Source organism: Sarcophilus harrisii, chromosome 5, assembly GCF_902635505.1.
Source record: "Sarcophilus harrisii chromosome 5, mSarHar1.11, whole genome shotgun sequence".
Lineage (NCBI taxonomy): Eukaryota > Metazoa > Chordata > Mammalia > Dasyuromorphia > Dasyuridae > Sarcophilus > Sarcophilus harrisii.
Window position 1 is genome coordinate 99,714,721 of NC_045430.1, and position 14,038 is coordinate 99,728,758.

At 37.4% G+C, this 14,038-nt stretch overlaps 1 protein-coding gene across 2 annotated transcripts in view; it reads left to right on the plus strand.

Moving 5' to 3' along the window:
* The first annotated feature begins 11,313 nt into the window (after window positions 1-11,313).
* FGD4 (FYVE, RhoGEF and PH domain containing 4) overlaps window positions 11,314-14,038 on the plus strand; it is a 264,375-nt gene continuing 261,650 nt past the window's right edge. Inside the window, exon 1 of one of the 2 annotated variants that reach the window (XM_031938146.1) lies at window positions 11,314-11,723. In XM_031938146.1, the coding sequence (XP_031794006.1) occupies window positions 11,561-11,723 (163 nt within the window). In that variant the 5' untranslated portion in view covers window positions 11,314-11,560. The remainder of the gene's footprint in view (window positions 11,724-14,038) is intronic. The other variant, XM_031938145.1, reaches the window with a different exon arrangement.

The following is a 14,038-nucleotide window of genomic DNA, read 5'->3' on the forward strand; positions in this document are numbered from 1 at the left end:
CAACATCTCCCCTTTTCATTTGATTTAGAACATAGGTGGTCATAACCTCCCTGACTTCTCAAGGAGGTGAGAACCCCCAAAAAATGATCACGCTTTCCCTGACTTCTCAAAAAAGGAGTGAAAACACCATAAAAAGAAGGTGGTCATGTCCTCCCTGACATCTCAGGAAGGGAGATGAAAACACCAAAGGAAATAGAAAATCAAATCAGATTAGCGGGTTTCTAAAGGGGCTCACTTGAAGCAGGTATGAAACAAGATGTATATAAATCCATCAATATGGGAGGCATTATGCATAATTACATAGATTACATAGCAATATAACACAGGATAGTAGAAATGTAACAAATAACATGAATCAACATGAAGAATTTGTACATGTCCATATGTCCTAGAAATAGTCCAAAAGGAACCCATTGTCCATTAGTTCATGTGCCAGGAATCCAATGATTCCTGTAAGCTTTGAAGTAAACAATTTTCCTAACATAAACCAACATTATACATGTCCATAAGTCCTAAAAATAGTCCAAAAGGAGCCCATTGTCCATTAGTTCATGTGCCAAGAATCCAATAATTCTTTTTTTTTTTAATTAAATAACTTTTTATTAACAGAACCCATACCAGGATAATTTTTTACAACATTATCCCTTGCACTCCCTTTTGTTCCAATTTTTCCCCTCCCTCCCTCCACTCTCTCCCCAAAGATGGGAAGCAGTCCTATACATGTTAAATAGGATACAATATATGTGTGCAGAACAAAACAGTTTTCTTGTTGCTCAGGGAGAATTGGATTTAGAAGGTATAAATAACCTGGGAAGAAGAACAAAAATGCAAGCAGTTTATGTTCATTTCCTAGTGTTCTTTTTTTGGGTGTAGCTGCTTCTGTCCATCCTTGATCAATTGAAACTAAGTTAGATCTTTTCTTTGTTGAAGAAATCCACTTCCATCAGAATACATCCTCATACAGTATCACTGTTGAGGTACATAGTGATTTCCTGGTTCTGCTCATTTCGCTCAGCATCAGTTCATGTAAGTCTCGCCAATCCTCTCTGTATTCGTCCTACTGGTCATTTCTTACAGAACAATAATATTCCATAACATTCAGATACCACAATTTACCCAACCATTCTCCAATTGATGGGCATCCATTCATTTTCCAGCTTCTGGCCACTACAAACAGGGCTGCCACAAACATTTTGGCACATACAGGTCCCTTTCCCTTCTTTAGTATCTCTTTGGGGTATAAGCCCAGTAGAGACACTGCTGGATCAAAGGGTATGCACAGTTTGATAACTTTTTGGGCATAGTTACAAACTGCTCTCCAGAATGGCTGGATGTATTCACAATTCCACCAACAATGTATCAGTGTCCCTGTTTTCCCACATCCCCTCCAACATTCTGCATTATCTTTCCCTGTCATTCTGTCAAATCTGACAGGTGTATAGTGGTATCTCAGAGTTGTCTTAATTTGCATTTCTCTGATCAATAGTGATTTGGAACACTCTTTCATATGAGTAGTAATAGTTTTAATTTCATCATCTGAAAATTGTCTGTTCATATCCTTTGACCATTTATCAATTGGAGAATGGCTTGATTTCTTATAAATTAGAGTCAATTCTTTATATATTTTGGAAATGAGTCCTTTATCAGAACCTTTGAGTGTAAAAATGTTTTCTCAATTTATTGTTTCCCTTTTAATCTTGCCTGCATTAGTTTTGTTTGTACAAAAACTTTTCAATTTGATATAATAAAAATTTTCAATTTTGTAGTCAAAAGTGATCTCTAGTTCTTCTTTGGTCTTAAATTCCTTCCTCTTCCACACGTCTGAGAGGTAAACTATCCTATGCTCTTCCAATTTATTTATGATCTTATTCTTTATGCCTAGATCATGAACCCATTTTGACCTTATCTTCGTGTACGGTGTTAAGTGTGGGTCAATGCCTAGTTTCTGTCATACTAATTTCTAATTTTCCCAGCAATTTTTGTCAAATAATGCATTCTTATCCCAAAAACTGGGGTCTTTGTGTTTGTCAAACACTAGATAATTAAGGTTATTGGCTGTTTTGTCCTTTGAACCTAACCTATTCCATTGATCAACTAGTCTATTTCTTAGCCAATACCAGATAGTTTTAGTAACCGCTGCCTTCTAATATAATTTTAGATCTGATACAGCTAGGCCACCTTCATTTGATTTTTGTTTTCATTAATTCCCTTGAAATTCTTGACCTTTTGTTTTTCCATGTGAACTTTGTTGTTATTTTTTCTAGGTCATCAAAATAGTTTTTGGGAAGTCTGATTGGTATAGCGCTAAATAAATAGATTAGTTTAGGTAGTATTGTCATCTTTATTATATTTGCTCGCTCAATTCAAGAGCATTTAATATTTTTCCAGTTAGTTAGGTCAGACTTAATTTGTGTGGAAAGTGTTTTGTAGTTTTGCTCATAAAGTTTCTGATTTTCCCTTGGCAGATGGATTCCTAAATATTTTATACTATCAGTAGTTACTTTAAATGGGGTTTCTCTTTGTAACTCTAACTGTTGGATTTTGTTAGTGATATATAAGAATGTTGTTGACTTATGTGGGTTTATTTTATAACCAGCAACTTTGCTAAAATTGTGGATTATTTCTAATAACTTTTTAGTAGAATCTCTGGGGTTCTCTAAGTATACTATCATATCATCAGCAAAGAGTGATAATTTGGTTTCCTCATTGCCTGTTCTTATTCCTTTAATATCTTTCTTAGTTCTTATTGCCATAGCTAGCATTTCTAATACAATATTAAATAGTAACGGTGATAGTGGGCAACCATTTTTCACTCCTGATCTTATTGGGAGTGGTTACAGTTTGTCCACATTACATATGATGCTTACTGCTGGTTTTAAATTGATGCTACTGATTATTTTAAGGAAAAGTCCATTTATTCCTATACTCTCAAGTGTTTTTAAAAGGAATGGATGTTGGATTTTATCAAATGCTTTTTCTGCATCTATTAAGATGATCATATGGTTTTTGTTAGTTTGGTTATTAATATGGCCAATTATGCTGATAGTTTTCCTAATATTGAACCAGCCCTGCATTCCTGATATAAATCTTACTTGATCATGGTGAATTATCCTGGGGATGATTTTCTGTAGTCTTTTTGCTAATATTTTATTTAAGATTTTAGCATCAATATTCATTAGGGAGATTGGTCTATAGTTTTCTTTCTCTGTTTTCAATCTACCTGGTTTAGTTATCAGTACCATGTCTGTGTCATAGAAGGAATTTGGTAGGACTCCTTCATTCCCTATTTTATCAGATAATTTATATAGCATTGGGGCCAATTGTTCTTTAAATGTTTCGTAGAATTCACATGTAAATCCATCTGGTCCTGGGGATTTTTTCTTAGGGAGTTGTTTAATTGCGTGTTCTATTTCTTTTTCTGAAATGGGACTATTCAAGCAATTTACTTCCTCCTCTGTTAGTCTGGGAAGTCTATATTTTTGGAGGTAGTCATCCATTTCACTTAGGTTATCAAATTTATTGGCATAAAGTTGAGCAAAATAACTCCTTATTATTTCTCTAATTTCCTCTTCATTGGTGGAAAGTTCTCCCTTTTCATTTTTAAGACTACTAATTTCATTTTCCTCTCTCCTTTTTCTAATCAGATTTACCAAAGGTTTATCAATTTTATTGGTTTTTCATAAAACCAACTCTTAGTTTTATTTATTAGTTCAATAGTTTTTTAGTTTCAATATTATTAATTTCTCCTTTTAATTTTAGAATTTCAAGTTTAGTAATTGATTGGGGGTTTTTAATTTGGTCTTTTTCTAGCTTTTTAAGTTGCAAGCCCAATTCATTGACCTTCTCTTTCTCTATTTTGTTCAAGTAAGCCTCTAAGGATATAAAGTTTCCCCTTATTATCGCTTTGGCTGCATCCCACAAATTTTGGTATGATGTCTCACCATTGTCATTATCTTGAGTGAAGTTATTAATTGTGTCTATAATTTGCTGTTTCACCCAATCATTCTTTAAGATGAGATTATTTAGTTTCCAATTACTTTTTGATTTATTTACACCTAACTTTTTGTTGAATGTAGTTTTTATTGCATTGTGATCTGAAAAGAAAGCATTTAGTATTTCTGCCTTCCTGCATTTAATTTTGAGGTCTTTATGTCCTAATATATGGTCAATTTTTGTGTAGGTTCCATGAGCTGCTGAGAAGAAAGTATACTCCTTTCTATCACCATTCAGTTTTCTCCAGAGATCTATCATACCTAGTCTTTCTAATATTCTATTTACTTCTTTAATTTCTTTCTTATTTGTTTTGTGATTTGATTTATCTAAATCTGAGAGTGCAAGATTGAGGTCTCCACTATTATAGTTTTGCTGTCTATTTCTTCTCGTAACTCTCTTAACTTCTCCTTTAGGAAGTTAGATGCTATACCACTTGGTGCATATATGTTTAATACTGATATTGCTTCATTGTCTATAGTACCTTTTAGCAAGATATAGTTTCCTTCCTTATCTCTTTTAATTAGATCAATTTTTGCTTTTACTTGATCTGAGATAAGGATGGCTACCCCTGCTTTTTTGACTTCACCTGAAGCATAATAGATTCTGCTCCAGCCTTTTACCTTTACTCTGTATGTATCTCCCTGTTTTAAATGTGTTTCTTGTAAACAACATATTGTAGGGTTCTGACTTTTGATCCAGTCTGCTATCCGCCTTCTCTTTATGGGGGAGTTCATCCCATTCACATTTACAGTTAAGATTACTAATTCTGTATTTCCTGCCATCCTAATATCCCCAGATTATGCTTTTCTTTTTCTTGCCCTCCTTCCCCACTTCCTTAGTATTAAACTTATTGGTCCCACTTGCGTCACCCAGCTCTCCCTCTTTAGTATCCCTCCCTCCTCCCTTTGAATCCCTTCCCCTTTCTTGTACCCTTCCCTTATTACTCTTTTTCCTTTTCACTTTTCCTCTCCCACTTTTTAATGAGGTGAGAGAAGATTCTCTGTAAAACAAATGTGTCAATTATTTCCTTTTTGAGCCAACTCTGATGAGAGTAAGATTCGCACAATGTTCCTCCCCCTCTCTAAGTTCCCTCAGATATGATAGGTTTCCTTTGCCTCATCGATGCATGAAGTTTCCCTCTTTTTATCTCCCCTTTCCCTTTTTCTGACACTATCCCCTTTCCATTTCTACTTCCCTTTTTTATGCTATATCAGTAAAATCAAATTATACATGTGATTTTTATATATATCCACAACAGAAATACAGTTCTCAAGAGTTCCTTTTACCTTTTTCTACTTGTCTTGAGTCCTGTTGTTGGAGATCAAATTTTTTGTTTAAGTCTGGTTTTTTCTTTAGAAACAGATGGAATTGCTCTGTTTCATTAAATGTCCATCTTCTTCCATGGAAAAAAATGCTCAGCTTAGCTGGGTAGTTTATTCTTGGCTGCATTCCAAGTTCTTTTGCCTTTCGGAATATCAAATTCCAGGCCCTTCGATCCTTTAATGTTGAGGCAGCCAGATCTTGTGTGACCCTTATTGTGGCACCTTGGTATTTGAACTGTTTTTTCCTGGATGCTTGTAGAATTTTTTCTTTAATCTGAAAATTCTGAAGTTTGGCCACAATATTCCTTGGAGTCTTTATTTTAGGGTCTTTTTCAGAAGGTGTTCGATGGATTCTTTCCACGCCTATTTTACCTTCCAGTTCTATTACTTCTGGGCAGTTCTCTTTAATAATTTCCTGTAAAATAGTATCTAGGCTCTTTTTTTCATCATATTTTTCGGGTAGTCTGATGATCCTTAGGTTTTCTCTCCTTGATCTATTTTCCAGGTCCGTTGTTTTTTCAAGTAAATATTTGACATTTTTTTCCAATCTTTCATTTTTTTGGTTTTGCTTGACTGATTCTTCCTGTCTCAATGAGTCAGTCATTTCTATTTGTTCAGTTCTGATTTTTAGCGTGTTATTTTCTTCATTAGCTTTTTTTACTTCTTTTTGTATATGTCTGATTGAGTTTTTAAATGAGTCATTTTGCTCTATGGAATTTTTTTCCATTTCACTAATTTTTTTTTTTTAGTGATTTATTTTCTTTCTCCAATTCACAAATTCTGTTTCCCTGTACTTCTTGGGAGTTTTTTTACCTTTTCCAGCTCACATTTCAGCGAGTTGTTTTCTTTTTCCACTTTGTCAAATTTTTCTTTTAGTGAGTTATATGTCTTTTCTGTACTCTCTTGCATAGCTTCTCTTTCCTTTCCCCATTTTTCTTCTAGTTCTCTTTTAAGGTTTTTAATAGTCTCTTCTAGGAGAGCCTTTTGTATTGGGGACCAACAATTGTCTGGAGACTATCTGCTATTAGTCTCTTCAGGATTGATCCAATAATTCTTGTAAGCTGTGAAGTACTGCAATAGTCTCATCAACAATTTTTCATCTAATGATTCTTGCTGGTTTTTCAAGAACTTGTAACAGTCTCATCTCGTATTAGGGAATCCAATGATTCCTAAAGATTTTAAAGTTATTTTAACAGTCTCATTTTCAGTCATGCTCCTTCAGTGTCAGATGTTTCTTAAATCTCCTTTGCTTTGATTTTTTTCTTTTTCTGTTTCTCTCTGATGGACAAGGTGAATACGGCCCGTTGGCACCCATCTGATTCCTTCTCCACCTGTGGAGATACAAGCAAACCCTCTTCCCCAAGCAGTTTTCCTATCTAATTCCCTTCTATTTATCACTTTTGGGATTTCTCCTCATCATCTGGTAATTACATTGGAGCTGTTTGCACTGGACACTGCTCTATTGGGTTAAAAGGTCTATATTCTCCCTAACTGTAATCCTGATTGCTTTTCTGTTGGTTGATCACACCAGAGTCCTGACCGTCTAAAGACTCTCTGGGCGTAACCTCAGCTGCTATCATGTCCCATTTGTCTTTTGATTGATACCTTGTAGCTGGGCTCCGCCTCTCATTTCCCTCTGTCAATCTACATTCAGAGGCCCAGTGAAAGCCTTGGTTACATTTTGGACATAGAGTTTTGGGTTTTATTCTCTCACCCTGTCCTCTCACTCTATTTCTGTATTTGCAATGGGCTCTCAAATGTCCAACTTTTCCACACTGAAAACATCTACAAGTTTCTCTAGAAGTCCCTTGCCAAGAGGGCCCCTGTCTTACCATGTTCATCATAGTTTGGGTATAATAAGCATTTGTGCCCACTATGGCACAGCGCCTTATGATCTCCTTTAAAGTAGCATCTTTGTCTAATCCCCATATAATTCTTTTGCAAACCTCATTGGCATTTTCCTTAGCCAGATGTCTAGTCATTATTTCTGTGGCAGCATTATCTCCAATGGTTCTTATTACAGCTGTTTGCACATGTCCCACAAAATCTGCAAAAGGTTCATTGGGACCTTGCTCTATTTTTGTAAATGCTTTACTTCCATCTTTCTGTCCAGGGAGAGAATTCCAAGCTTTTATTGCAGCCTTAGAAATCTGCTCATATACTGTTATGGGATAATAAATCTGTTCTGAATTCTCTCCATACTGACCTTCCCCAACTAGTTGGTCAAAAGTGATTTGTCCAATAGCTCCTGTTTGCCTATTGTGTTGGGCTTGAATCCTACATAATTCATGAAACTCTGAAAGCCACAACAAATTTTGTCCAGGTTCTAAACATATCTTTGCTATGGATTTCCAATCATTTAGGGGTTAAGATTTCATAAGACAAATTATCTAGTAACATCTTCACATAAGATGATGTAACCCCATAAAGAGTGCAATGCTTTTTCAAATCTTTAATTTTTTCCAAATTAAAAGGAGTGTATTTTCTTTCTTTTTGACCTGAAGAGTCAAGCTTTTCAATCACAGGATATGCATGTATAAAATCAGATATATCTTCTCCTTTATTTTTTGCCTTAATTAATGCTTCTTCTAATCTTGTCATATTCTGCTACACAGGAGAAGTTGACTGTGTTTCTGCCTCTCTCTCCCCCTTCTTCCTCCACCCATGAAGGGTTAATTGAAGGGGGAGGGTCATGAGATGTGGAATGATCTAATTCCTCCTGCTGTGAAGTATCACACTCAGAATTGTACTTAATTCCATTCTTATCTGAATTTTCCTGCTTTTCACCTACTTTAGTTGGCACTTTCATTTTTTTTCTTATTTTTAACACTTATAAAATTCCCTAAATCCAGTTGTATTAAATTATATGTATTAAGTATGTCTTTGGAAATTGAGTTGTCCATTTTTATTATAGAATTGACAAAGATCCTCTCCTACTAATTTCCATTCATTTAAATCCAATTCTTTTTCCAGAGAGAAACAAGGACATATGTTCTTAACAGTTTGTAAAAGTTCAGTGATCTGCTGCAAAATTATAATCCAACCTTCGCTTTCCATAATCTTGACAATGCGCTCTAAACATTTTCCTTGAACAGAAACAGAAGGCTGTTTTCTAAACATCTGTCCCATCTTAGCTGAAATCCTACTTTAACTCTTTTAACAAAATTTCTTTGTTGTACTTACCCTAATTTCTGGGTTGAGGAGACTTTTCCACTGGATCAGGATCAGAGGATTTTCCACTGAAATCTGGATCGGAGGTTTTTCCACTGAAATCAGGATTTTGTCCCATGTTCAGGGCACCAAAATGTTGGTGCGTTTTCTTTTTTAGAATATAAGAAGATGGTTCTCTCTGGGAAAGGGTTTCTCGGGGAGCTTTTCTGGAGGCAGCCTTACTTTCAGTTAAAAATAATAATCACCCAAAATGCAGCCAGCTGATAAAATGCAAATGTTTATTTTCTCCTTCCAAAATAGCCCAGTTAGTTTTTCTAAGAGGCCTATCTTTCTGTTTGGTTCCAAAAGCTCTTGCAGCTTTGTCCTTGGCTTCTGCCTCTGCTTTCTTCTGCCTCCAGTCAACACCAAGGTGGAAGATGCAAGGAATCTCTCTTGCCTGTGGGCTTCCTCCCAGAGTGTTCCTCTCCGACCCCTGACAATGTTCCGAAGTAAAAACTCCCAAGTGGCTCACTGAAGCTCTATTTATGCTGCTTCTCCGAGAGTGGGATTGTGGGATATCTCCCAGCGTGCTCTTTGGCCCTAAGAACTTCAAGGGAGGTGTGAATTCAGATACCTCATACTAACCCCTGAAATCTCCCAAACATGTGAACTCCAATGAGTAAAGGTGTAAATACAAGCATTGTTGTCTATCAGTTATACTTAGTACCTTGTTTCAAGTTCTGGCCCATAACATCTCCTTGTAAAATCAAATCAATCATACTGAACCATGCTAAATTAGATAATTATTGTCTTTATCAACTCTAATGAGTTTTACACTTTGTAAAGATCCCAACAGTTTTGCTCATCTTTTTTTAGCCCTTTTTTTTTTTCTTTTAAATTTGAGTTCTGCTCCCAGTGTGGAAGGGGCACTGTTTCAGGCTTCTTGTGCCAGTGGCTACATGCCCTGCCAATTTACCTGGTCCTGCACTGATGTTGTCTTGAGGCACATGGGAACCCTTCTCTCTGATGCTGCTGGGAGCTGTAGGGGCCTAGTAGTTTACCTGGTGCTGAGTCAGAATGCTAATGCTGGTGTCTAGGTATGTGATGAAACAGGTTGGGTATTTATGTGTTTTCCCCAGGGCTATATCTGAAGCATAAGGTACTCTGTCCACAAGAAGCTACCTGTTTGCTCAGGGCTAGAAAATGGAAGCATTTTAGTCTAATCTCTAATACAGCTTTTAGCAGTGCTTTTAGATTTATGGTGCATTCTGAAAGAAAAAACTGGAGAAGCTTGGTTAATATGAAAGATGGAAAAGTAGTCCCAAATATTAGATTTCTTCTAACTCTGGATTTTTAGATTCCAATAGAATTGGAAACAACAAATAGAGGAACGTGAGGGGAAACGTTAAAGATTTTATTTTTCATTGGCTTAATCTATCTTTATGTTATTTCTTTAAAAACTTTTGCTCCCTCCATTTTCCCTATGAAAAAAATGAAGTGGGAGAACAAGCTGTACTCATTTTTTAAAAAGGGATGATTTTCACTTAATAACTCAATTGAATGATTAAAAAAAAAACTTAAATAATTTTTAAAGGAAGCCCTTTAATAATCTGTGCAGCATTTATTCCTTAAATCCCTTGTAATGCTGGAGAAACTAAGGCAAGATAGAGATTAGAGTTTTTAATAATTTATTTGAAAGGGAGAGATTTACTGGGAACAAATGGATCCATAGTTTGTTCCCAGGGCTGAATGAGACTACCGTCTCCAAGAATCCAGCAGCCAATGTGAGTTCTCAATGACATATATATCCTTGGCTCCAAGCTTAGGGCTCTGAGACAAAGAGGGGTGAAGTCCAAACTCTGGTGAGCAGGAATCTACAGTCAGGGACCATCAATCCGGTTGTAACAAGTTGGGGGGTAGGACCATAAATTCCAACAAACTGGGAGTTAAGGATATGTCTAGTTTAGAGCCAGGGAAGTCTGAAACTTAGAGTTATTATAAACAATGCCAATTAGGTATCTGAAATAGGACATCTGGAGTCTTATCTTTTGGAATGTCAGATCTCCACAGCCCTAATTATCTCAGTTCTAATGGGCAGAAAAGGAGGGTTGCAACTAGGGAAACTGAGGTAGGACAATTTAGAGAAACTGAGGCAGGACAGTAAAAGGGAACTGTGGCACAACACCCTGAGTACCATTTATATTTAAAAGGGGTGCATTCTTGATTTCTTTCTTTTTTCTCCTGAATCTCTACAGCTGATCATCGAGGCTTCTTAAATTTTTTCACTCCTCAAAGTTTTAGGTGATCCTATGCCTGTGTGTAGGAAACGGTATACAAATCCAACATTTACTGATAATAAACCATAATTTCGCGACCCCCCACACTCACTTAACCAGCTGCTATGTGGGGTTGTGAACCACAGTTTAAGATGTCTTCTGAAGTCCCTTTCAGTTATATATCTATTATCTTAATGGTTCCCGAGTTCTACGTGGGAAGTTTCCAGGTAGACTTCCTGATTCTGACAGAGTTATTCTGAGGCGGGGCTAGGCTTGTGAAACAGGTAAAGAATCTGAGCTGCCATCTCTGGAACCTGCTTGCAGTTTCAAGAGTTCTTGGCTCCAGTATAACCAGCACTTTGGGGACCCTTAAATAGCAAGGATCCTTTGCCCTACTTTGGCAGTGTTTCCGGAAAAAAGAGGGAATGGTAGAAACTGTGGGAAAGGGTGCAAGTGAACCCTGCCTTGTGGCAATGGAGAATGCAAATGAGTTTTAAAGCCTTATCCTGGAAGCGGGCGCCGAAACTGCTGCAGTTGCCACTTCTGCAGAGGGAGTTCTGAGCCAAAGACGGGCTGCGGCAGCGCCTCTCTGCTCCGGGAGCCTCCCGGACGCTCCCACGGAGGAGGGAGGAGGAGGGAGAGGGCAGATAAAGCAGGGAACGCAGAGTCGGATTTCAGTTTGGAGCTGGTGGATCTGGTGCTTATTTCTAGTAGCGTGAATTATGAGGTAAACAGACCCCATAGGCTGCAAGAAAGTACTGACTGGGGTAAGGGCGTAGCAAAGAAAGGAGAAAAGGAGAGCAAATAAAGTGGAGCAAGATGAGCGCGGAAGGCACCACTCACTTCAGGCGAATGGCGGTCAGGAGGAAGTCCCACCAATCCTGTCTCCTGCCCGGGACCCCCCGCCCCTGGATCCGGCCCGCTGCTTGCTCAGGACCGCCGGACTCGGCTGCCTGCGAGAACATTACCAAGGACGCCACAGGTAACCTTTACCTTTTGTTTGTGGCACAGGGTCTATTCCTTTTCCTGGTCGTATGCAGGTGTGTGGGGGGGCTGGGGGGGAGAGGAGAGACGCTGCATTGTGTGGTGATGGTGAAGAGATGGGGGAGAGTGTATGGGGGGGTGTATGATGGTGGAGAAGGTGAACCTGAAGCTTTTCCTGAGTCTTTGCTTGCCCTGTGGGCGCTCTCTTCACCTCCATACCTGTTCCAAGCTTTCTGGCCTTGGACCTTGAACAAAACACTATGCTAGCGTCTCATGGAGAAGGAATTTAGAATTTAGGAGGATTTTAGAATATTAGAATTAGAAAATTAGAAATTCCGGCCCGGAAGTATACTGTATAACTTGAGACATAAAAAGTTGAGAAAAAATATTATGTAATGGAAGAGAAAAGAAAACAGTTTCCAAGCCTGCTCTTTGCCTTATGGCGTTGGATGACCGGGGGCAAGGTGATTCTGATGAATCTTTTTAGTTTGATTTCTGTCTTGTGTCTCAGTTAATGAGCAGCATGTGTGAAGAGCTAAGAGTCCTTTTAAAGGATCACTGAATTCAGAATACAAAGGGACTTAAGGGACTGTCTAGTTCATCCCCTTTATTTTAGAGGATGAGAAAATTAAGAATTTGAGAGATAAAATGACTTACCCAAGGTCACATAGGTGGAATAAATCTCAGATCCAGGATTTGCCACTGATTTGGAAAAAAAAAATTCTGATAATTTTATATTACCATTTTTCTGCTATATCACTCTGGACTTATTTCCATTAGAATCTATTTTTTAAATGCCGGTTTTGCCGATTGATGCTATGAAATTCCATGAAATTTTTCCTTAAAAATCATTGTTAGGGCAGCTAGGTGGCACAGTGGATAGAGCACCCGACCTGAAATTAGGAGGACCCGAGTTCAAATGTGACCTCAGACATTTAACACTTCCTGGCTGTGTGACCCTGGACAAGTCACCACAGCTGCCTCAGCCAAAAAAAGTCATTGTTAATGTTAGCCTTTTGATTTTAAAAAATTCTGTAGTGGTGGAGGCAAGGTATCCTACAACAACTATTTAGAGCAGCATCTTGTTTTAGAAGAACATTCATAAATTTATGTAATCTGTTGTACAATGTAAAAAATAAATGTTGGAGCTTTTTTGATCTCCCTCTTTGTTTTCATCTTCTAGTCTTTTTCCTAAATTTATGCTATAGAGAATTCAGAAGCCGTGCTTATTCTATTAACAGCAGCAAAAGAGGTTAAGCTGTGCAAATACAAAAAAAGAAAAATATTTAAGGAGCTGTATTTTGCAATTCACTTTCTATAAAATGGAGGGGTTGGACTAGGTGATTTCTAGTCATTGCTAGATCGAATATTTTATGAAGGGGGCAGCTATGTGGCTCAGTGGATAGAGTGCTGGGTTTGGGAGTCAGGTTGACCTCATCTTCTGGAGTTCAAATTTCTGATTATTAGGATGTTTATCATTAATTAGCAACTCATCTTTCTTCCATTGAAAATTGGCTGTTTGTGACTTTGGAAAGTATTCTGTAGGGATAGGTATACAGTTCCTTAAAGGTTCTGGTTGTCAGAATTTTATCTGATTATGTTTACTGAAAATATCTAGCTAGATAAATATCTGCTGGATGGTGCAGTGGATAGAGCACCAGCTTTGAAATCAGAAGGACTGGAGATCAAATTTGGCCTCAGATACTTAACACTGCCTGTCTGTGTGACCCTGGGCAAGTCACTTGACCCCAATTGGCTTAGCCAAAAAAGGTTTTTTTTTTCCTTGAAAAATCCTTTTATAACAGTTATATCTTTTCCTTTTGTTTTCAGTATTTTGTTTTATTGTTGGATAATAATTTTTCGTGTTTCACAATTGATACAAATATTAATTTGTTACTTCTAGTTTTTAGGTAGACTATCCAAGTTAGTACAGTGCTTTTTGGAAGAGAATGTTTAAAAGAGGAGTAGATTTGAGGGGGAAAGATGATTTCTGGTTTTGTTTCATTGATTTTAAGATATTGCTGGGATTGAAATATCTTTGGGACGATATGAAGGGTACCTGGAGATTGGGAAAGATTTGGAACATGGAAATAGAGCTCTAGAAGGAAAAGGACCCATATGTGCAAAAATGTTGTAGCAGCCATTTTTGTAGTGACAAGAAACTGGAAACTGAGTGGATGCCCATCAGTTGGGAAATGGCTGAATACATTGTGGTATATGAATGTTATGGAATATTATTGTTCTATAAGAAACGATCAGTAGGATGATTTCAGAGGAGAGACTTACATGAACTGATGTTAAGTGAAAGGAGCT